Source organism: Perca fluviatilis, chromosome 4 (assembly GCF_010015445.1).
Source record: "Perca fluviatilis chromosome 4, GENO_Pfluv_1.0, whole genome shotgun sequence".
Classification (NCBI taxonomy): Eukaryota; Metazoa; Chordata; class Actinopteri; order Perciformes; family Percidae; genus Perca; species Perca fluviatilis.
In genome coordinates this window covers 36,252,880-36,275,190 of record NC_053115.1, presented here as the reverse complement: position 1 = coordinate 36,275,190, position 22,311 = coordinate 36,252,880, and the positions used below count along the sequence as shown (strand labels likewise).

General features: G+C 42.2%; 1 protein-coding gene across 2 annotated transcripts; it reads left to right on the top strand.

The window, feature by feature from the left end:
* Positions 1–1,053: 1,053 nt before the first annotated feature.
* zbtb40 (zinc finger and BTB domain containing 40) lies at positions 1,054–19,276 on the top strand. Of its 2 annotated transcripts, XM_039797090.1 has the most exons (12): positions 1,054–1,163; positions 3,063–3,256; positions 7,063–7,496; positions 8,860–9,053; positions 10,698–10,911; positions 11,859–12,248; positions 12,954–13,160; positions 14,710–14,874; positions 15,098–15,312; positions 15,403–15,559; positions 16,456–16,667; positions 17,949–19,276. In XM_039797090.1, exons 2-12 carry the CDS (start codon positions 3,105–3,107, stop codon positions 18,156–18,158), a joined length of 2,550 nt encoding a protein of 849 aa, XP_039653024.1. In that variant the 5' UTR covers positions 1,054–1,163; positions 3,063–3,104; the 3' UTR covers positions 18,159–19,276. The 2 variants fall into 2 exon arrangements, with proteins under 2 accessions (XP_039653024.1, XP_039653025.1); XM_039797091.1 differs by lacking the exon at positions 1,054–1,163 and having other exon boundaries at positions 3,155–3,227.
* The last annotated feature ends 3,035 nt before the right edge of the window (positions 19,277–22,311 follow it).

Here is a 22,311-nt window from a genome sequence, read left to right as displayed (position 1 = left end):
TGAGCAAAATAGACGTACAGTACATTATGTTGCTGTCTTATGGATGGAGTTACAGTGATAAAGTATTCCTGATAAACTAATAGAGAAATGCATGATGCAAAATGTTTTCCTATTGAAATGATCTCATAATTAACGTGCTTGTCAATAAGGCATGTGCGTACTGTAAACACAATCAACCCCATAGACCTAAAGCAAATTATTTTCTGTACTATTGTGAATATAAAAATCCATGCCACAGCACAGCTCGTTTAAAGGCACAGTTTCTGAATACGGGCTGTGTGCATTTCTCTATCGATTGAGCGTTTTGATACTTTCACAGAATAGCACCTAGTTTATGGAATTATTTCTAGATCTGCTTTATAATCAAAGGCATGGAAACCTCACTTTTTACAATATGGGACCTTTAAAGTGCACTTATTTTCATTTGGGGGGACTAGGAAAAGTTAAAACATTTTACTCATAATTACGAACTAAGTCATCAAATTAAAAAAAAAAGAATATCACCCTATCCATTTACCAGCTTTTGTCGAAAACCATTCAACCTCCAAATTCTGAAAAACATAGATTTTCGTTTCATTATTATATTGTTTCAAATAGGAACATTATAGGCTAAATACGTTTCAATAATAAGACTTTGTTTTATAGGTAATTTATCAACATCAAAATCCCAAGAGAAACGCAATCCCATTCATCATTTTCCCACTGGGCGTTTTTGCTATGGCTCCATTTCCAATTCATGAGAACGTGTTTATATCAAATATATAGGCTAGGTTCAGTTACCAAACTTAAAAAAAACAACAGAAGTGCCAAAAAGGGGAGATGTGCTCCTGTAGCTGCTGTCGAGTCATTGTTATGTATACGCTCTACGTTTATCCTATCATATTGATAAGTATGTAAAGTTCAATACTAATGATAATAATCAAGCGTATGCGCATATTATCTCTGCGACAATTTCACTGGACAGATTGAAGGCATAACGTCTTCATGAGAGATCAATGACCGAATACATTTTTATGAGACCGATCTTATCTGACCGGAAACAAGCCCATTTGCTTGCCGTACCGCCTGTCGCCATTTTCAAAACGGCTAAGCTTTATTGCGCACAGCAGAGTTGTTCAGCAAAGAAGTTTAAATAAAGAGCCGGATCGTTTGAATTATTCAAGGTAAAGACATCCATTGACTGGAAGCTGCATGTCGGATGGCCGTCAACTGTTTATTCAGAGAATAACTACAAACGTATCCCAACGAGTTCCACTGACCTAACATTAGTAACGTTAACATGTTTTAGATTACATTAGCATCCGTAGCTAAAGCTAGTGACGGATAGCCTGCTAGAGCTGGCTAGCTTATGTAGCTACTGACTTGTAAATGTTGACCGAAGACACCTCAGTAACATAAACCTGTAACCGGAGCTAACAGTCGGTTGCTCATATAATGTGGACCACTTGCTTCGTAATGTTGCAAAGGCCAACAGCAAATAGAATATTACATGACAGACATGCCACTTTTTCGTAACGTTAACGTTATGCCAAAGTCAATTTGAATGAAAATTAATTCCGGCGTTGCTTAGCTAGCTACTGTTGCAGACACAAGAACATGTCTTGAGACTGTTATGGAAAATTGTCGCAGAGTTTCAACTTAAGGACTTTGCTCGTTTCATTCCAGTGCCCATAATCGACTAAGTTAACGTTATATAGAAGCCGGTACCATTAACCACCTTAAAGGTACAATTAAGCATTAACGCTTACGTGCAGTTTAGTGTCAAAAATTATTTTCCAAAAACAGCGTCCCAAATGATGAGGGTCTTATTTGAGTCAAGTTAAGGTTAGGGTAGCACAGGTGGTTTATCAGGTTCATAATAAATTAAGGACATTGTATGGGGAATTTGGGACACTAAACTGCACATATACCCTGCATTAAAATGTCTAAAAACGACTATACCTATGTTATATATTTTGTTAAGTTGTCTACTTGCACTATCCCAAATGTTTCCAACAATGCTCAAACCATAAACTGTAGTCAATGGTTCAAACCAAGAGAGATCTGTTATTTCATTTTAATGATATGGGATGTTTCATTTAGTCGCCTGTCAGTGGCGTCATAAAAGCTTTGACCCCTCTAGATAACTTCCGCACAAACCATAGGCTGTCTATGGTTTAAACTGAAGGGGGTAAGCGAGCATCCGGAAAGTGTACCTCCTATGGGGAAACTCTGAGGCTAACAAGCCATCACCTTCCGCTAGCATTCCATTGACTCCCATTCATTTTGGCGTTACTTTGACAGCGAATAACTTGACATCTGAAGCGTTTAAAGACTCTATTTGTCCATTGTTTATTTCTAAAGAAACACGACAGTGTATAAAAGGCTCCATTACCTTGTATTTCACGTTATGGCCCCGTAGCAGCCGTTTTTGTAAAAATAGGCTAACAATTGTGTCATAACTTTCTGTCGCACAGTAGAGAAATTACCGTATAGTCAGGAGAAGTTTGCAGGCAATCGGGGGGACGTGGACGCATACAGTCAAGGGAGAAGCCCATAGAGAGTCCATGAAAGCAACGGAACAAAATATTTCAGCAACGTTTTGCTTCTGCTCCTCAATCATGGACAGCTCCTACTCACGCTCTCCGTCTCTGCAAGATTCTAAATGATTCAGATTTCTCTTGGTGCAGCTACCAAAAGACTTAAAAATTTCAGACAGGTTGCTCACATCACATCTATGTCGCCAAGCTCAGTTTAAGTCTGCGCAGCAGTTGCGCAAGACGCTCAGCCATCACTGGAAAAGTGCTTCTAATTGACTTCACTGGTCTCCGTCGAAGTCTGTGGCATCGCTGTATCAATTTCTTTCACTGTCTATCTTTAAACTGACGTTAATTCAAAACACCGAACTTTCACACAGCTTCTCTGTCTTCTGTGTGTGCCATTCCACCAGTAGATACAAACCATACAAACGGTTTGCTCCGTATTCTGCCTAGTTCTAATACTGTACATTTTTGCTGTTTGCTGAAAATGAAAAAAATAAACTAATCTGAATTGAGTTTGACATGATGTTCTCTCCATTCAAGAGAGAGAGCGGAACATTGTGCCCCTCTAGCCCGGCTAACAGAATGATGGAGCTCCCTAACTACAGCAGCCAGCTGATGCAGCAGCTGTGGGCCCTGAGGAAGGAGGGCCACTTCTGTGACTGCACCATCCTGGTGGGAGACAGCCCTCACCGCGCACATAAACTGGTACTGGCTGCCTCCAGCATGCTCTTCAGGTAGTGTGAGCATGGGATTTGAAAGATGATCTGCAAAGATTTTTTTGCAGGTGATTTATCAAAGTGAAATAGTTGGTGGGTTGGAATTGCAATTCAGCAGGTCTTACTTCATTTAAGATAAGTCCATGCAAAGCCTCAAGATATTAGAGGCAACTGTTGAGCATTAGTCTATATACACAACCTTCTACTTCCGGGATTGCACCAGTACTGCCGAAAATTCCACTGAGACATCCACCTCTTTTTGGCCGGATGTCCGTTACCTAGGGTTTTCTTTGTGTTGGCGTTCTAATCTCCGGTGGATTTATGAGGACTATGGTTAACTGCTCCTCAGATCTATGCAGAGTAAATCCAGACAGCTAGATAGACTATCTGTTCAATCTGAGTTTTCTGTTGCACGCCTAAAACAACTTTTGAACGTACACATGTTCTACCAAAACAAGTTCCTTCCCAAGGCTATTTTGCAGCGGCACTGTTGCTCCGTCCGGCGCTTAGCACCGCCCAAGACGATTGTGATTGGTTGAAAGAAATGCCAATAAACCAGAGCATGTTTTTCTCCAATCCCAGAATGCTGTGTGACCTTCCTCCGCAGCACTGTGTAGGAAGGTCTGGCAATGCGAGACTAGTCGAGCATTAAAGGTGAACTATTAGGCCGGTCACACACTGGCTGCGTGGCGTGAGCGTGGCGTTTCTATTGCGTGTCAGTTGCGTGGCGGCTGCGTGGATTTTTCTCTGTCTTTACACACCAGAAACGTGTCTGACGCGGCGCTGCTGCTGCTAGCCTTGTCTGGACACATGTATGTTTCCAATTGATAAAATGAAATACCATGTTAAACATAAATATATACTGATCTGATTACAGCAAAGACAACGTCGGCAGTATTGACAGCAAAATAGGCTACAGAATATTTTGTTCTGTAGCCTAGTGACCGGTGCAATATTAGAAAATCTAATTTTTTTTTTTTAAATTACATTTATATCTGCATTTATATCAAAACCTAGAGACTTTCAAACATTAACATGTCATTTATTAATATGTATTTGTGTCTAAACGACATATAATAATTATTTTCCTATTCTATTTTGCCTGGAAACGCTTTCAACACGCTTGCGTGTCGTGTGAAAAATAGGCGTTGGTTCTATTTCTAGCAGGCAAGCGTTTTCGGCGCGACTCGAGCTGTGCCTGAGACGTGCGTGTCACGCAGGCAGTGTGTAAGCTCTAACCTGTTAACATGGGAGCCGAAATATAAACGGACACGCCACACAGCTGACACGCTCGCATCCAGTGTGTAACCGCCCTTATATAGCATTTTCAGGTTCATACTTGTATTTTGTGTTTGTACTAGAACATGTTTACATGCTTTATTTTTCAAAAAACACATTATTTTTCTCATACTGCCCATGGCTGCTGCACTTGTATTCACCCTCTGTATGAGACGCCCCCCTCCCGAAAGAGCCCAGTCTGCTCTGATTGGTCATCAGTCCGCATCGCGCCCCTGTTGTTGTTGTCTGCGTACAGTCGGTGTCCAGCTTTAACGGAATATATAGCAGGACTTTGTACCGTGAAAAACACCATTAAAGGCTTCTGAACCAAATACTACACAACAGGACATGTCTCAGCAGTAATGTGACCTGAAAATGGGGAGTCAAGATTACATCTTTCACTGCTGTTAGCATGTAGCTACATATGACAATGGTAACATATGGTAGGTAAAAAAACAAAACACTCCAGTCCTGCCTACCTAGAGCAGATGACCAGTCATAGAAGGTAGATTCGGTGTTACGTGAAACCTAGCCGAGAGTAGAAAAAACTGTTGAAATCGGAGCGTTCAGAACAGTGGGAAATCTGAGCGTTTTAGCTCATGGGGATTTCTCTGAAATACGTTTACCTCATTATTTGAAGCTCTGGCCACGTTTAACATGAAAAACCAACATTATAACATTATAGTTATGACAGTAAATACGGAAAACCATAATATATATATAATAGTTCACCTTTAAAGATCATTCTTGATCATTCATCAAATAGTAGTTTGACAAAATAATCATTAAAATCTTGCTCTTGGCTGCTCATTTGTTTTTGTTTTCTGGATCTTTTAACTGCATCTCACCTTCATCAATGGAAAAAGATGTCAGTGGACATTTTAAGATTATTTTGTCAAAGTGTCAAGTCTGTTCAGAAATACTTGAGGGCAGGTTGTCAGGTTTCATATCTTCATAAACAGAATGCAAGTCTCTCAGGAGTCAGAATGTTAACATCACGATTACACATTTTAAAATCATCTAACATATAACAACATATAAAACTACCACAATAAACAGTATAAGTGCATGGCAGATAACCCTGAACAAAACTTAAATGACACTAAGGTGTGGTGGTAACTGGCTTGCTTGGATAAATACGACTTATTTATTTCTTTAGCTGATGGAGGATAGCTGTTCCCCCTGCTGCCTGGTTAAACATGTTGCAGAGCTATGTCTGTCTTGACTGTACAGTATGTGGTATTGATCTTCTCATCTAACAAACACACAGAAAATAATTCTATTAACATATCACATCACAGTATTCATTTGGTATCTAAATCAATTGTTTAAATATTTTCAATATAGAGCAATTATATAGAGCAATGTTTTGTTATAAAAGTGTCATCCAATCCTTTGTCTTTGCACTACAGCTGTAATGTCCAGACTTAAAGAACAAAATAAAGGTTTAAAGTAGAGTCCATGCTGTCTGTAGTAGTAGTGTCAGTCTCCATTCAATTCTCAATTTCTTGAGGGCAAATCCAAGTCAAATCTGAAGTCCTATCAAGGAAGGTTTTCAACTTCATGTCTCAAACCATTGGAGATTAGTCCTTGTTAAATCCAGACTCAAGGCCCGTCTCAACTTCTTGAGGCCAAATCAAGTCTTCATAGGCAGATTGCAATGACTGCTGGCCATTACAATGACACTGCATTTTCTTTTCAAAGCTGTGTTAATAGTGATTTTACATAGCTGGGTCCAAGCCCTGTCATTGCATAGTAGTTTCAAGGTTAAGTCTCACCATTGGTGATTTTAGACCCTGTTTAGTGGGGCTCAAGCCTGGGGGCTCTGTAGGATTATTAAAACTACGTCATGCGATGAGAGGTTGCGCCTCATTCAGTTCAAGTTTATGCATCGCTTCTATTGGACTCCCTCCAGATTGTTCAGAATTGGTCTGAAAGACACACCAAATTGTTGGAAATGTAAGACAGAGGACGGCCAATTACTTCATGTCCTATGGTCCTATGATAAGGTCCAGGAATTTTGGACCGGGATAAATGATAACCTATGTCGGACTACAGAGACCCAGGTTCCATTCAGCCCAAGATGATTTGTTCTGTGGGATGGGTCAATCCTAAACGGGATGATAAGTACATAAGAAACTGGATCCAGACTAGTTTAATGATAGCCAGACAGATTATTTGAAGAGGATGGAAGAATGAAGGGTTGCCGTCAATCCACGAGTGGGTTTGTGAGATGGCTAGGGTGGCGGCTTTGAAAAAAATGTCATATAAACGGTTTGCCAAAATGGGGAAAGTACCTGAACTTTCTGGAGGGCTCCTAAGAAGCTTTGTGATGGGGAGAGACGTGTATGATGCGCTTATGGTGTTGTCATTTATACATATTATTAGTTTATTTGGTTTATAGTTTATTGTCTATTTTGTTGAATCATCTGGAATATTGTAGTTACTGTGTTGGGGGGGATATGTTCATGTTGCGAGAAATTCGAAGTTTATTGACACAAAAAAATCACAAAGATAAGAAGTAAAACGATCTTCATCTCTGTCAGGTCTCTGCTGGATGGCTCGGACACCATCTCCATCGACACGGCCATGGTCTCCTCGCAGGAGTTTGGCTGTCTGCTGGACATGGTCTACACCGGCAAGCTGCCTCTCGGCAAACACAACGTCAGCCGCATCGTCGCCGCCGCAGACAGCCTGCAGATGTTCGACGTGGCCGTGGGCTTCAGAAACGTCCTCACCACTCTTGTGAACCAGCAGGTCTCCGTCCCGGTGGCGTCTACACAGACGCCGAGCCTCAGTGGGATCAACAAAGCCCAGAGCGTGAACGATGAAGGTTCAGCCTCACCCAGCAAGGACGACTCCACGCCAGACGAGACGGAGCTGAAGGCTGAGCTGAAGAAGGAAGACGGTCAGAGTGAGGAAGAGGACGCAGAGGAACCAGCGTGTAAAAGAGTCTGTACCGAGCTCTCCGAGTCCTCAGGTCAGTTTCAGCTGCTTACCATGCCTGTTTCAGGGAGTTTAGAAACATTTTTGAAAGGCATAAATACACCAGTTTCAGTGTATAGTGTATAGGACCGTCTGAGGGAGAAAAAAAATTAGAAAATTGTATGTATCGTAGGGCTGTAACGATATGCGATAGGAAACGGAAATTGCAACACTCAGATCCACAAATCTGTATCACGGGGTGAGAAGGCAGAATCGCCACACACCCCTTCCAACTCCCAGAGTTATCCTTCCCATCCAGATCCAATGCTACCACATCTTTAAATTACTATTTAGTATTAGTCGTTTTGGTGCATTATCCCCCTTTTGTCGGGTAAATTTAGCTAACTGTAAAGACGGCTAAATGCGAAGAGGGGGTGGGGGTGGGCTGTTCTGACTCGGGTGCCTGGGTCTGTTTCCCGACGGCTCAGTAAACTGCCGTTAGCGTCCTTAGCACCGGAGTTAGGTGCTGACCGGGTTGGGATTGCTGTAATGATAGTGGCTGGCTGCTAGCTGGCTGGGGGCCGACTGTGGATGAATTCGTGGGTTAGCCCAGAGTTGTTAACTGTGGTCAAAACAATCATACTAAAAATAACTGAGCGTGTTGAACAATGTCGTAATCTTATGTTACCCACCAAGCATTAGCTAACGTAATAGAACAAGCATTAGCATTAGCTACTTGTCAACCAGCACCTTTATAGTAGGCTAACCTTAAGCTGGATCGATCGATATTGAAATCAATCAATATCAATAAATAAGATCTCTGTTGTATTACTGTGTTGCAAAGTGGCATGTAATCAATGACAAAACGATGCCATGTGGCAGAAAAAAACAATCGAGCCGTGGGTCAAAAATCGTGATACGAACCGAATTGTGGGTTTGGTGTATCGTTACAGCCCTAATGTATTCGTGATAATTGTTGCAACGGTTTAAAAAAATTTACTCTTTACCCTAGAATTGATTTTTCTTTACCAATGATTCACCTAAATATTTGCTGTTTATACGGTACTGACATTAGGAGGAACTCACAAGAGGCAAAAACAGGAGAGTATACATCAAAAGGGCAACACATCATATCCGTTTTCCGACCGAAAGCAGAAAATGCAGAAAATCCATGTTATGTTCTTCTTTACAAATGAAATAAATGTCAGACTGACTGACATGTGATGTGCATTCTTTTTAGAAAACAATTAGTTTTTTTGAAATGTCTTATGATATATTGTCTCTAGAGGTGGATTATTCAACTTGTTAAATAAGGATAACCTACTACAACCTAATGCAATCCAAAACAACAAGCCTACAATGTACAGGACAACGGTAATGTTTTCACGGTCCAGGTTTTCTTATCTGTGTGTACACAGAGCCTAAAGAAGGCAGATCCTCAGACAGTGTGGCGGAAAAAAACAACCCAACAGCAGCCACTGTGTCAGCTGGACCTGCCGCTGGTTTTCTGGAGCATTCCTCTCAGCTTGTGGAGCTCCTCGCCAACATGTCGTCTGTCGTGGAGCTGCTGAGCCAGGCAGCACAGGGAAGCCTGGAGGAACAGGAGAGACAGGTAGAACCAAACTTGCACATAGTGGGCAATTTGCATAATTAGCAATAACTAACATAATCGCCTACGGACAATATTTCAGCAACTGCTTGGTTGATTCTGACTATATCGGAGGGGTTTTGGGGGTTGTTGAGCATGCTGAATCTCCTTCAGGTTCTCCTTCTCCATAAACAACATGAAATCAAGAGAGAGGGTTACCCTTTCCTGCTACAGATTTCCCACCATGGTCAGAGAGCACAGGGGAAACACTTTGTTTCTCTCTCTATGACTATAGAGTTGCTACTCGCTCTGAAGCTAGTCACCGTCACTCTCTCACTCGCTCTATGATACACACACACACGCACACATGCCAGCCCTGCTTTTCTCTTTAAGAGATAGACACACACACCAACACAAGTATAAACTTCAGGCCACTTATGTAGGCTACAGAACCATAAATTAAGCTTAAGGTCTGGCTATGCCATCATTTGCTCTTATCAGTGTATCACCGTGTGTACCTGGTCCACAGCAATCCCACCAATGGGTCCCAAAATTTCCCAGTTAGAGAGGAAATGCCGTAAACATATTCTTTGTAAATCTTTCCAATTATTCCCTGAAAGAACCAAGCAGGCCTGTTACAAATTACAAACCAAATTTTCTTTCAAACTTGCCATTTTCAGCATTTAGCTTGCTAGCTCAAGGTTTGTTTTGCAAGGCGAGGGACCTCCTGTGGAATATCTGGCGGCGCCAGTAAATTAACGGTCTCCCAGTCCTGGAAACGGTTCTCTACCCAGAGTGCCCTGTGGAGTTTTCTGCTACTCAGCAGAACACAGTGTGTGTATCCTTGTTACCAGTCTCCCTCTTCCCAGCAGTACTAGACATCAGAAACTCCACCGGGAACCTTTAAGGCTATATTACATTGCTAAGTTTTGGTTTAAAAACAAATATCTTTTGCTACGTTTACACCTCTCATTCCCCCTGCTCTCGCGTTTCCGAGCCCCTAAACCGGAGACATTTGGAAACACTTCTGACCGGTTTTGGTTTGGAATCTGCGAGGTTTATGTTGCAGTCTCGACAAAAACAGAAGAGCAATCAGAGAGCGCAGACCTCCACCAATGCATGCCAAAGCTTACTTCTACCGGTGGGAATATTATATAGTGCCTGTAGTTTTAACAATTGTGTCCTGTAGACCAAACGAGCTTCGATAGAGAAAGTTCCAGTTTGCAAAGTAAAATGCCTTTTTAGCGTCCACGCTTATCACTACTGCTTGTTGAAAGAAATTATCAGTAGAAAACTGCACATTCATTCTTTTTTTATGTGTTCAATAAAAGAATGTTAGAAATGATTTCCTTTCATTTGTTTTAAATTCCTTTTTTTAGCAGAAAACTGAAAGCAGCTGAAATGCAGAACTGAGTACACTTTAATATCCGTTTATTTATCGCAACGTTACCGCCCTGCTTTTTTGATTGTGGTCTATAACTTGCAGTGGGTGTGGTATATTGTCTTGTCTGGTCATTATATATCATTTAAACTAGAAACTTTTCTAACCGTTTGGCCATGATTGAAGTAGATAATCTATAATGTACTTTAAGTATAAGCATTTAAAAACACAAAAAATAAGGCCCTCTGTAGTTGAGGAAAATGAAGGTAGATCTGTGCCCCTGCCAGGTTGTGTGTGAGTGTTGTGAGGAGGCTGATCCCAGCTCAGTGTTGGAGAAGCTGCTGAGCAGAGTGAAGGAGGGGCAGCTCAGTGAGGAAGCCATCGTCTCGCTGCTCCGGACCGTTCGGCAGAAAGCTCCCTCCTCCTTCCCCACACCACTGCTCTCTCTGCTGGGCGAGGCGGACAGGGACACCCCGGAGCCTCACGGAAACCAAACGGCAGGTAAAGAAGGGCACTGTGTGAGTGGACATCTTCTCACTCGATTAAAAATCATTTTCCAAATGTCAAGTTGAAACGTATAGTAAGTGATTTTAATGCAATGCACTTTTTGTCAAATTCAGCGAATATCTCCTCACGGTCACCTAGCTCTCTATTTTCTGTGTGCGGTGAAAAAAAAACCTGGTGTTAAAGGTGCCCTTAATTGTAAGTCGCTTTGGATAAAAGTATTTCACGTATTTCATTACTTTGTGGTAATGTCTGAAGTTCTACCACTCTGTAACATTTTTTGTGGAAAAAATGCCTTGGTTACCTTGTTTCAAGCCATTCGTGTGTGGTATAGAAAGCCTGCAGGAAGACTCAGCTCGATTTCTGCCAGTTCTCATTAATATTCAACAAGCTAATCTGCTTTAATCTGATTGGCTAACAGCTAGCCAATGAGAGCCTGGCTGTCAGCATCCTTTACCCAGCGCAACTGGACGAGCTCATGAATAGTAATCAGCTCAGGCAACATGATGTCAGACTGACCAGCTTTTGTAATTGGCCTGATTTCTCTCTGCTTATTTCTTTTCAGTGGCTAGAGCTGATAGAGGAGGTAGCAGTTCATTTTCACATTCACAACATAACACAAACACATATGGACCTAACATATTTCAAAAAATACAAGGAAAAACAGTTTTGTGTGGCAGGGCACCTTTAACACCACAGACTAATGTGAATGCAAATCAAACGTGAAGGAGTCTGCGGAGCTTCTGAAGGGAGGGTTGTATTTGTTTGGCAGTTGAGTTCAAATATCAACAATCTTTGCACAGCATCGCTTACTACACCTTTTAACTGAACAGTTGATCGTTAAACCCATTTATATGCAATACACTGCTGCCATATTTATATCTCGTTGCTGGGCTAATGGTAATAGTTCAAATAATTCTTTTGCCTTTTCCCATCTTTTACAGTTGACTCAGAAAGCGGCACCAGAAGTGAGGAAAAGCAGGAGGAAGAGGGAGAGGAAGAAAACAGTAAGGAGGAGACGGAGGAGGATGATAAAGTCAAAAATGACCCGACAGACTCCTTTTCATCTCCCTCCTCCTCCTCTTCCTCCCCCTCCAAGCCCTACTCCTGTCGCTGGTGTAAGAGGGGCTTTGCCTACAAGTGTCGGATGCTGGCCCACGTGAAGCGCTGCGCCATGTCGCAGGAGTGTGAGCAGCAGTGCCCGCAGTGCCCGGAGAAGCTGCCCAACCTGCGGGCCCTGCAGCGCCATCGGGCCGAGGCTCACCGCAGCACCGCACGGGTGAAGAAGAAGGTGGCCTGTGACCTGTGTGGGCGAACCTTCGCCCACCCGTCAGGTGAGATTCGCTGGTTCAGGGAGGGTAAAGTCTGAAACATCCACTCAACAACTAGGGCTGCACGATATGAGGAATATATCTAATTGCGATTATTTAAACTGACATTGCGATTGGGATATGATTCACCATATATTGGAGGGAAGGATCATTTAGTATCACTATTCTTATTTTTTATTGAAAAATATTCAAATAAAATAAAAATTACGGTAAATGATTAAAGTGTGATTTTTGCGAGTATCTGTACAAAACAAAGATGTTGTCTTTAGGATAGGATTTGTAAGCAGGGACGTCGCTGCAGCACCAGGGTACTTCATTCAGAATGGTTCAACACATATTTTGCCTTTAACAAATGTTTAACAAACACCTATTTTTTGTTAAAACAAAGCAGAAATTGTGAATTATTTTGACTAATAGTTAAGATCAGAGGATGTTAACACTGACGGGTATATGTCAACATTTTGTCTTGACACTGTTTTGAAACCATTTAAAACATGGTTTTAAATGCTATAAAATTGAATAAAACACCCAAAATGCAAAGAAAGTAATCATTCATTTTACCTTTTATTTTTGGGCAATTTGGTTGAAAGACACAGGACAACACAAGGGTTAAAAAGCTGTCCCAGGGACTAAAGGTCTCAAGTACTTTGGGTGGAAAAGCAGCTTAAACTAAAACTTGACATTGATAGGTTTCTGTTCATATTTCAGGCATGATTTACCACAAGCGCACCGAGCACTTTGAAGAGAAACCTTTTGCTTGTGAGGACTGCGGTGCAAAGTTCGGCGCCAACTCCTCTCTGAAGAATCACATGAGGCTGCACACAGGAGAGAAACCTTACCTCTGCAAACACTGTGACATGAGCTTCAGTGTGGCTGCTGCCCTCGCATACCACACCAAGAAGAAACACTCTGAGGGTAATCACACACACACACACACACACACACACACACACACCCTTGTGTAGTAACAAACGGGCCTGTTGGTGACTGTGATGAAGATGTAACTACACATCGAAACATTGGTCACTGTTATGCACCTTAAGAAATAAAATATTCAAGTAAGAAGACATCTGTGTTGCACCAGCAATTTTTTGCTATTTGTGCCTGTTGGTGATGTCAGAGTGTATCCTGCTGCTGACCCATTTTTTTCTTTTTAATTACAATTGGTTTAAAACTCTTTCATTTAAACTATAGATTTTCGTTGAACTTAAAGCTCAGTTCCGACCAAAGATTCACACCGAGACAAGTTGAAACTTGCCACTTTACCACTTTCCATGCTCCGGTATGCAGCGTTCTGCAACCTGCCAGCTTACACCAATGAATGTAAATGTCGTCACAGTGAGCCAAAACAGGTTTTTTTAGATGAAATGGGCGGGCACACTGACCTGCAGGCTGCAGAGTGTGTTTACCCCTGCAACCACCCGTGCTTTTTCATACGTCAGCGGACTTATTTGCCTAATCTCCACATGCCTTTAGACTGTGGTGAAAACGCAGATAACAATGGGCTGCTTTTTTTTGGGGGGGTGCTTTTTCTGATTCCTTTGACGCTTTCTTTTTAAACATTTTTGTCACTTATTTCAACACTTTTTTAATTCATGGTAGATAAACCTAATTGATATGACATTATACCTATTTTTAGTTAAAACAAAGCAGAAATTGTGAATTATTTTCATTAATAGTTAGGATCAGAGGATGTTGACACAGACGGGTATATGTCAAAGTCTTGACACTGTTTTGAAACCATTTAAAACATTTTTTTAAATGCTATAAAATTGAATAAAACACCCAAAATGCAAAGAAAGTAATCATTAATTTTACCTGCGAAGAACTTACTTACATGGATACATGTTACTTCTGTCTAACTTCCATCTTTTTAGGCTTTTTGTGGCTGGAAATGATTTGTAGCACCATTTCTAGTAGAGATGAAACGTAGAAAACAACGTTTTATTTCTCTGATTCTCTGCTTTGTTCTAACGGCGCTCCCTCTCTTCAGTCACTCTCTACCTCGCTCCACCACATACCGTGCTCGCCGGCGCTCGTTGAGCCTCCGTCCAAAACTCTGCCATTTCCACCAGCAGTTTGTAACTGACTCGACCAGTGAGAGTCAGTTGGCTGTTGAAACTGGTGACGTCTCTTACGTTGTAAAACCAGCCTCGGGAGACTCAAGCAGCCGGTTCAGACCGCTGCAACTTTTCTCTGAAATGTTGTAAAACGGTTTCTTCTCGTCACAAATCTTTGGTATGACCATACACTGTACATAATTATATTATCCCACTGAAAGTCGATAAATGATGAAATTGAATATCTTCTGACTTCAATCCCCATTCCCATGAATAAAGTCATTATTTATATCTAGAGTCGAGCCAATCATGTATGTATGTCATGTTGTTGAAGCGTGCCACTGATGATGAGGCAGTCTTTGCATGTCCAGTCGGTTCAGTCTGTGTGTTTTTTTTCTCTTTAGGAAAGATGTATGTGTGTCAGTATTGTAAGGCCGTCTTCGCCCAGTCCATTGAACTGACGCGCCATGTGCGAACACACACTGGTGATCGGCCTTATGTGTGCCGAGAATGTGGCAAAGGTTACAGCCAGGCCAGCGGACTCACCGTCCACCTGCACACCTTCCACAGTAAGAACACACTCTCACATTCATGCTGCATTGTTTTTCATGTGTGCATCATCCATGCGAAAAGATGGAAGTAAATGTTTAACTTAAATAGTTTCCTTAAATCCCAACCTTCCCTATTTTTAAGCTCACTTTAATTGCAACAGAAACACTTTGCAGAATAAATGATTGCAACTGGCTAACATAGTAATGTAATAATTGTGGATTTGCTCCCATTTCGTGTCAGATTTGTCGGAACCTCATGACTGTCAAAAGTGTTGTCTCAGCTTCTCCTCACTGGAGGAGCATCGGCAGCACATCCAGGAGTTGCACCCAAAGGAGTTCCACAAGTGTCCCACCTGTAACCAGGTGTTCAACAGCGCCGCCCTGCTGGACAAACACAAGGCCACCCACACTGGAACCAAGCCGTTCAGCTGTGAGCTGTGCAACAAGTCGTACCAGGTAGGATGAGGCTGATAGTCTTTCACTGTTGTCCAGTACGGTGTGCTCGCTGTGTATTTGATCTAAATGTCTCTCCCCCTGTTGCCGTAGCAACTGTCAGGCCTGTGGTACCATAACAGGACCAACCACCCGGATGTGTTTGCTAACCACACCCGGCAGCTCAAGACCCTGGTCCAGTGTGATGTCTGCTTCAAGTTCTTTCCCAGCGCTGCCAGTGTGGCCAAACACCAGGCTGCTGAGCACCAGGGTGAGGACAGCACAGCTTCTCCACTGTTTCCCCCCCAGGTCGACTGCTTTAGCCTGGCCTGGCCCGATTACTTCCTTACTAGCCAACAGAGTCCAGCACAGTGCTCACTCCAAATAAAACGCTACATTACATCACTTCCAGCAAACTTCACAAAGAACAATTTTAACCATACAGTCTGCAGTTTTAACCGAATATTCTCTGCTCCAGCTCAGCTCAAAACACATAGTCTAGCCTAAGCCTCCAGCTTACCTGGTAGAGTGCGCGCCCCATGTAGGCTCAGTGCTTGCCAGCGAACCCAGGTTTGAATCCGACCTGAGTCCTGTTCGCTGTTCTAAATAAAGGAAAAAGCCTTAAAAAATATCTTTTAAAAAAAGACACAAAAAGCACAGAATCCTTCAGCAGGTTAGCGTGATGTTCACTATCGAACCTGTTTCTAACCGTTTCAACTGACTTCAGCAGTTTGTAGATAACACACTCGACTGTCCTGCTGTTAACAGATGTGAACTTACCACAGACAGCTGCCCTGTTCATGGACTCACGGTGGGGCACCGCTGCAGTTCACGGCAGTGTGACGCAGAATTAATATAGATGGATATTTGGCAAATTCTTTTTGGCATTACAAAAAACAATTCTAGGCGATCCATTGTTCACATTATAAGGTAGGTAGTGGCATCTGGGCCAAATTGTTTTTCATAGAGATGGTTCATCCCATACAGTACTTTATAGTAATTGCATTCAAGGTAGAAGACAGTGTATCACAACCTGTGTTTTGACAGCGTGTCTTTAGCTGCACAGCAGCTGCAAGATTATACATCATTTTCATTAAATTAAGGCAATATAAATGACAGCAGCTCGTCATTGGCTGCCTTTGCTGATCCCGTTTGTCCGTTGTCCAGGCTTGGCAGCGTCGGCGGTGCGCTGTGCGTTCTGCCCGGCGGTGCTGGCCGGGGAGGAGGAGCTGCAGGAGCACATGAGCAGCCAGCACGTCAGCCAGAGCCCGGAGGCCTTCAGCTGCCCGCTCTGCTCGCTGGTCTGCACCTCCCAGCTGGAGCTGCAGGAGCACCTGCTCTCCTGCCACATGGAGGCTCAGGAGGACGCCTCCCACACAGTAAGGAGCTCTGCTGCTGCACCCAACGCACATGGGAAATGTAGTATCAGCCCTCAGCTGTAGTACTGAAAAATACTGTCCACCTCAGCTCAGATGATACATTGATTATTAGGTAATCGGTGAAATAATTTATCAGTGACATTGTCAAACATTAGATTATTTGCTCGTTTTTCTTCTGTATTATAATTTATTATCAATACAATATTACTTGAAATACAATTTGATATTTTAAAATTGGTGATACTAACTAAACAATTTGAAGACATAATTTTGGCTTCAGGGAATGAAACCTTTTATAGACCAAATGATGAACTATAATCTTAATAACTAATAATCACCCAGTATTTTTGCACTCAATCGTGTACAAGATGTTATTGTATATTTTGCCTTTTTACTTACAGTATTCATACACTGAAAAATTGCATAGCCCACCCACACACCAGACAAATATAGCCTTCAGCCTTTGAATACTTCTATTACATATGTTTATATTTTACTATTTATTGCACACTACCCTCTTAGCAGGGCAGGGTAATGTCTTTTTTGTCTAAGTGACTGATCTGATCTTTGAAATTGGTCTAGTATTAAGCAGGGTTGAAACCAGCTGCAATGTAAATTATTGGGCAACTGCGCACCTTCAATACTTCACTGTGTCCACTAAAAGTGCTGTTTTCGCCTCTGACAGGCTCAGATTATTCTTAATGTTTGACAACATTATGGAAAGGAGCCCTACAGAGATAGGCCTTTTTGTTAAAGTTCAAGATCCTTTTTGTTTAACATTAAACGGCTCCAAAATCCCTACTTTTAGTGTGTATAGAGACAGCATATTTCCACACGTAAATGGTTTGTTGGAACAGTGGAAAGACAGAAACGATCAAAAGCCAAATTGGTTTCCACTGTTCCAACAATGTATTGGACAAAAATAGACGGTGAACATTTGCCCTATGATAACATTGCAGCCCGGTTCGTGGCTGTCGGTTACAGCAGTCTCGCTCAACACGGGACCCATTTCAAACATTCTTGTCTAGTCTCTCAGACACCAATGGATGGGGAAATATGGTCCAGATTAGGAAAAAAAAAACGAAATGAGCCCACATTTCACTTTTTTCTGCCCTTAAACTAGCAAAAGTGGATTCGTACACGCCCTAAACACACCTGCGTGGGCGTATCACGCCGTGCGTTTAGATCGTTAAAATAGGGCCCTTAATGTTTCAACCAGCAGAGCAGTGCTTTTTTTTTTTTAAATCAATTCAAATATATACAACTTGTCTGTCCAATCAGGTGGTTGCAGCAGATCCAACAGGCGACGAAGGGGCGGAGCCCGCCAGCTCTGAGGAGCAGCTGGCCGCTGCCCAGCAGGTGTTTGTGGCTCTGGCCGGGGAGAGAGAGGGCGAGTCGCCAGCCGAGGTGGTGCAGGTCAACATGTACGACCTGCTGAACACCTCCGTCACCTTCATCTGCGAGGACAAAGCAGCAGCTCCCGACTCCTAACTGTCAAACCCCAGCACCATCACTCAGCCACACGCCAAGGACTCGTTGTGATTCACGTTTAGTCCACCAACGTCTTTTCTCTGGCAGTTGTTTTGCAGTTTTGATTAAATTAATGTGTTTTTTTAAGTACATTTTTGGGGCATTTTTAGGCCTTTATTGACAGGACAGCTGAAGAAATGAGAGGGGGAATGACGTGCAGCAAAAGGCCGCAGGTCGGAGTTGAACCCGGACCCGCTGCGTCGAGCAGTAAACCTCTATATATGGGAACGCACTCTACCAACTGAGCTATCCGGGCACCCAAAATGAATGTGTGTTTGACATTAGTTTGGCTTATACGGGCCGTGCCCACAGAGCACAGGAAGTCAAACAGCAAACACAAAGGCAGAGAAACCCAGCAGACCTCCGTCAGACTTCCCCATCTATCTCTACTTCAGTTACCACCTTTCTCACACAGCAACCTGCTAGAGACGGAATGTGGACTTTCAGTTACAGGTGGGGGTTCAGGCCCATAGAAGTAGAACGAGAGTAGAAACGTTTGCTGTGGTCGTTTGACTAGTTTAGAAGGACATTGCGCTCAGCACTGTGCATTGACCGTAGAAATAGAATCCGAGTTAGCCCGCTACAACAGGACGGGACAGGACACACAAAAATAGTCGCCACTCTGAACATCCTGCTATGCTGATTTGACTGTGAATGTCCGTTCTATTGTCATTCTATTTCTATGATCTCACCATGAATACAGAGGGGAAGTTCTTGTGAGGTTTCCATGGATACAACTTTAACTTGTGTTTTGTTGAGCTTTTAACGGCAACTCAGAAAACTCCATTCACTGACGAAGACTATGAGATGTGACCGTTTGAAAGTGTGTTCATCGAACAATGAGGTTTGCTGCATTTTATATTTTTCTTATTGTTAACAAATCCCATGAAAAGACCCAAAAAACAATGTATATATATTTGTTTACCTCTTGATACTCTCCAACTTCTCTCCTCTGTGGCTTTCAGCCCTGAACCCATTGGTTCCTACTGAAGATGTAAAAATAAAATAAAATCTAATACACTTTTAAAAGTGGTCACAAACGTTTCATTTAAAAAAAATAAAAAAAGGCTCCTCAAACAGCTGGCCACTGTAGTTTTTAGCATACATTACTCAAACAGGAGGAAATGGTGCATTTGTTGGGGACTATTTTCAGCGGCGTATTAATCCACATTTGGTGCTCTAGTGAGTATTTGTGGCAGCAGGACGGTGTGTGTGGGATTGAGCGAAAATAAACTACAGTGTGTGTTCATTGTGGTGGAATGTCCAGAAACAGCATGTTGTGGTACGATGAGACTAAAGGGAAAGCTTAGACGACATCAGGTCATTCACAGGTCACAGGTCACAGGTCAGGGGACGAGAATATTCGGCCAGTCTCTAATAACCACAACTGTTCATGTATGATTAATTATGTTCATCTCTACACATTCAGGGAATCTAGGCAGCTGCGTGATAAGGGGATGTTTTGTCTCAGGACCGTCTCCTTTTGGAGGTCAGTGGGCCAGCCGCACTTTAGCATACTTCCCAGAGAGCGAAAGAGAGAGAGAGAGAGATAAGCTGAACTAGGCTTTAGTATCTAATACTTCCCAGAGATAAAAAAAAAAAAGAGGCTGAACTAGGCTTTAGCGTCTTTGTTTATGGCACCTGCAATATCTCTGTTTACCTTAAAGGTTCAGCTAAACGTGACGCCTCCAGCATGAGAATATTAAATTAAATACACCTTCAGGAAGGCCGGAACTTCAGAGAGGTTGGGACGGCACTGCACAATATCACATCGTGGTTAAACTGTACTGCCTGCTTAATTGTCTCCTCAACTGAGTGTTCATTAAATGCTTCCGCGTAGGTCATAAGTCTCCCGAACCTTCTTCACGTATGTGAATGAGAAAGAGTGCTGCTCCTGAGTTTTTCCTTAATATTCATGGTGATGAAGGAGTTGATGTTTGGAACAGTTCTTGGACAACCATGTGGCACAGAGGAAGAAGACATTCAGGATTTGGATACACAGAAAAAAAACTTGTTAGCGAAATGCATTCATTGTTGGTTTGGCTCTTTTCATGGGATTGGTTGATACTAAGGAGAATAAAGAATATTATCCTTATCCTTTGAAATTCTAAGGTTAGAACGTAAAGGTAACATGTAGTGGCTGCACTGCATTCTGGGTTCTCTGGTAATGTTGGTGTAGGAACTGGGATCACTCTTCGACACTGGATTTCATTCTGTGTGTTTGTTAGTCAGTGAAAATGCAGCTCGCGGAAGTTATTTCTCCTCTGACACGTACAGTTTTCTGTCGTCTGAAACGCTTCTCTCGTCCACGTTATTCCAGTTAACTAGGAGCATTAAATGATACCATCAAAACTAATAAACGAGTCCAGGAGGGTTTATCCCAAGTAGGAAAAAAAATGGTTTTCAATGGTGCATTTGTCTCATTCGAAATAAAAACAAATGTGGCCTGGTTGGCTCAGTTGGTAGAGCAGGCGCACATATACCTAGAGGTTTATGGCTCGACACAGAGGCCAGGGTTTGAGTCCGACCTGTGACGATTTCCTGCATGTCTCTTCCCTTTCTCACCTAGCTGTCCTGTCCGTTAAAGGCGGAAATGCCCCCAAAAAATAATCTTAATCTTAAAATAAAAACAAATAATACAAATTCATATGTACAGTAGATATTTATTACAGAAGGATCAGATTCAACAAACCTACAGCTTACACTCTGAACGGGCTCGTACAGCAAAGACCTGAGTAGCACGTTGAACATGGAATACAGTTACCGTCTTTGTGAGCAAGTTGTGCTCAGTAGGGTCGAAAAAAAGTAAAGAAGTTACAAAATTCACACTGAATCTGAAATTTAGAAGTTATTTTCCACCTTTCTACATGTATCGCAGTGCATGCTTTTCATCCAAGCTGGAGTGAAACCAGACAGAAAATTGTTCACATAAGCAGCAAGGAAGAACAGTTATGAAAAGAAAAGAAAAAAATCTTTCCGTGTGTAGAAACCCTGATTTTAGTTAATGAAAGCAAAGCTAAAAATGTCACACCCAGTCTGTAAATGAAGTGCTATTGCCTGGTGTTCTTACGACTTCCCAGCCTTAAACACATTCGGCATCTGGGAGTGCATTTGGAGAACCAAAATGTGTGGAATTAGCTTTCACTTTTTCTTATATTACACACACAGCAGATACCACTGCCTGCAGTAGTGAAGAAGAGGAAGAGGCTGAGGCAAGGCGCTAAAGGATCAGTACATCCAAAGGGTCTTAAAATGGTCTACATTCATCTGTCTCACCGGGGTCTCCCTGAAATAACAGAACCTGCAGCTGTTTTTTTGGGAAAACTGTAAAGCAATTAGGCCTGTCAGGCTCTCATGCTGTTTAGCCTTCCCAACAAAGTCTGTACACTGTATCAAATGGTTAGTTTGATGGAGATGCAATGCTTAGTTTAGTTTATTTATTGTCACATACATGTATACGCTGAGGATTCTCTGCCCAGGAAGACAACTTCAGAAGGCCCAAAGCCCTCTGATGTTCATTGAGGAAGCCGGTTTTATTTGATCTTCACTTAGAACAGGAGTTCTGAATTGGATGGAAAAGCAGAGGTGATTGGTACAATTTTCCGCTCTTTTAATTTGAATATTTTGCAGAGATGTTGAGCGGACTGGACAGAACTTTTAGCTCTCGCAAGTACGTATGATGGGACCGGTTTGTTCTGCATTAGTTGTGTTCCCAGGGCCGTTTCTAGCTACTGGCGGGTCCTATGCAAGATGCTGTTTGGGGGCCCCTATTTTGTCAAACTACGATGGAGGGGGGGGGGGATTCAGACCTTTAAGATGATCCATGGAGATCAATCAATCTGTTACACTTTAGGAGGAAAAGAGGCTAGATTCATAAAAAACTTTCTCAAGTCATTCAAGTTAAACATCTCAAGTTGACCCAAGCAATTGAAACCTACACAAAAGTTAACAATGAGGCTCCTCTACATCAATAAATGCAACAGATGCAGGATTTTCCTCAAACAGGTTTATTTAAAAAAATTTAGAAAAAAGAAGGCTACTTGCTTGTGGCTACAAATAAAGTAATTTTATTTCTCCCTAAATATAATGAGCCTGAACGGGCTGAACTTGCAGC

Coding starts and splice junctions, on each gene's coding strand:
- zbtb40 (XM_039797090.1), top strand. CDS start 3,105: ATGATGGAGCTCCCTAACTACAGCAGCCAGCTGATGCAGCAGCTGTGG. Junction 7,497..8,859: donor CGAGCTCTCCGAGTCCTCAG/GTCAGTTTCAGC, acceptor GTGTGTACACAG/AGCCTAAAGAAGGCAGATCC. Junction 15,313..15,402: donor TGTGCAACAAGTCGTACCAG/GTAGGATGAGGC, acceptor CTGTTGCCGTAG/CAACTGTCAGGCCTGTGGTA.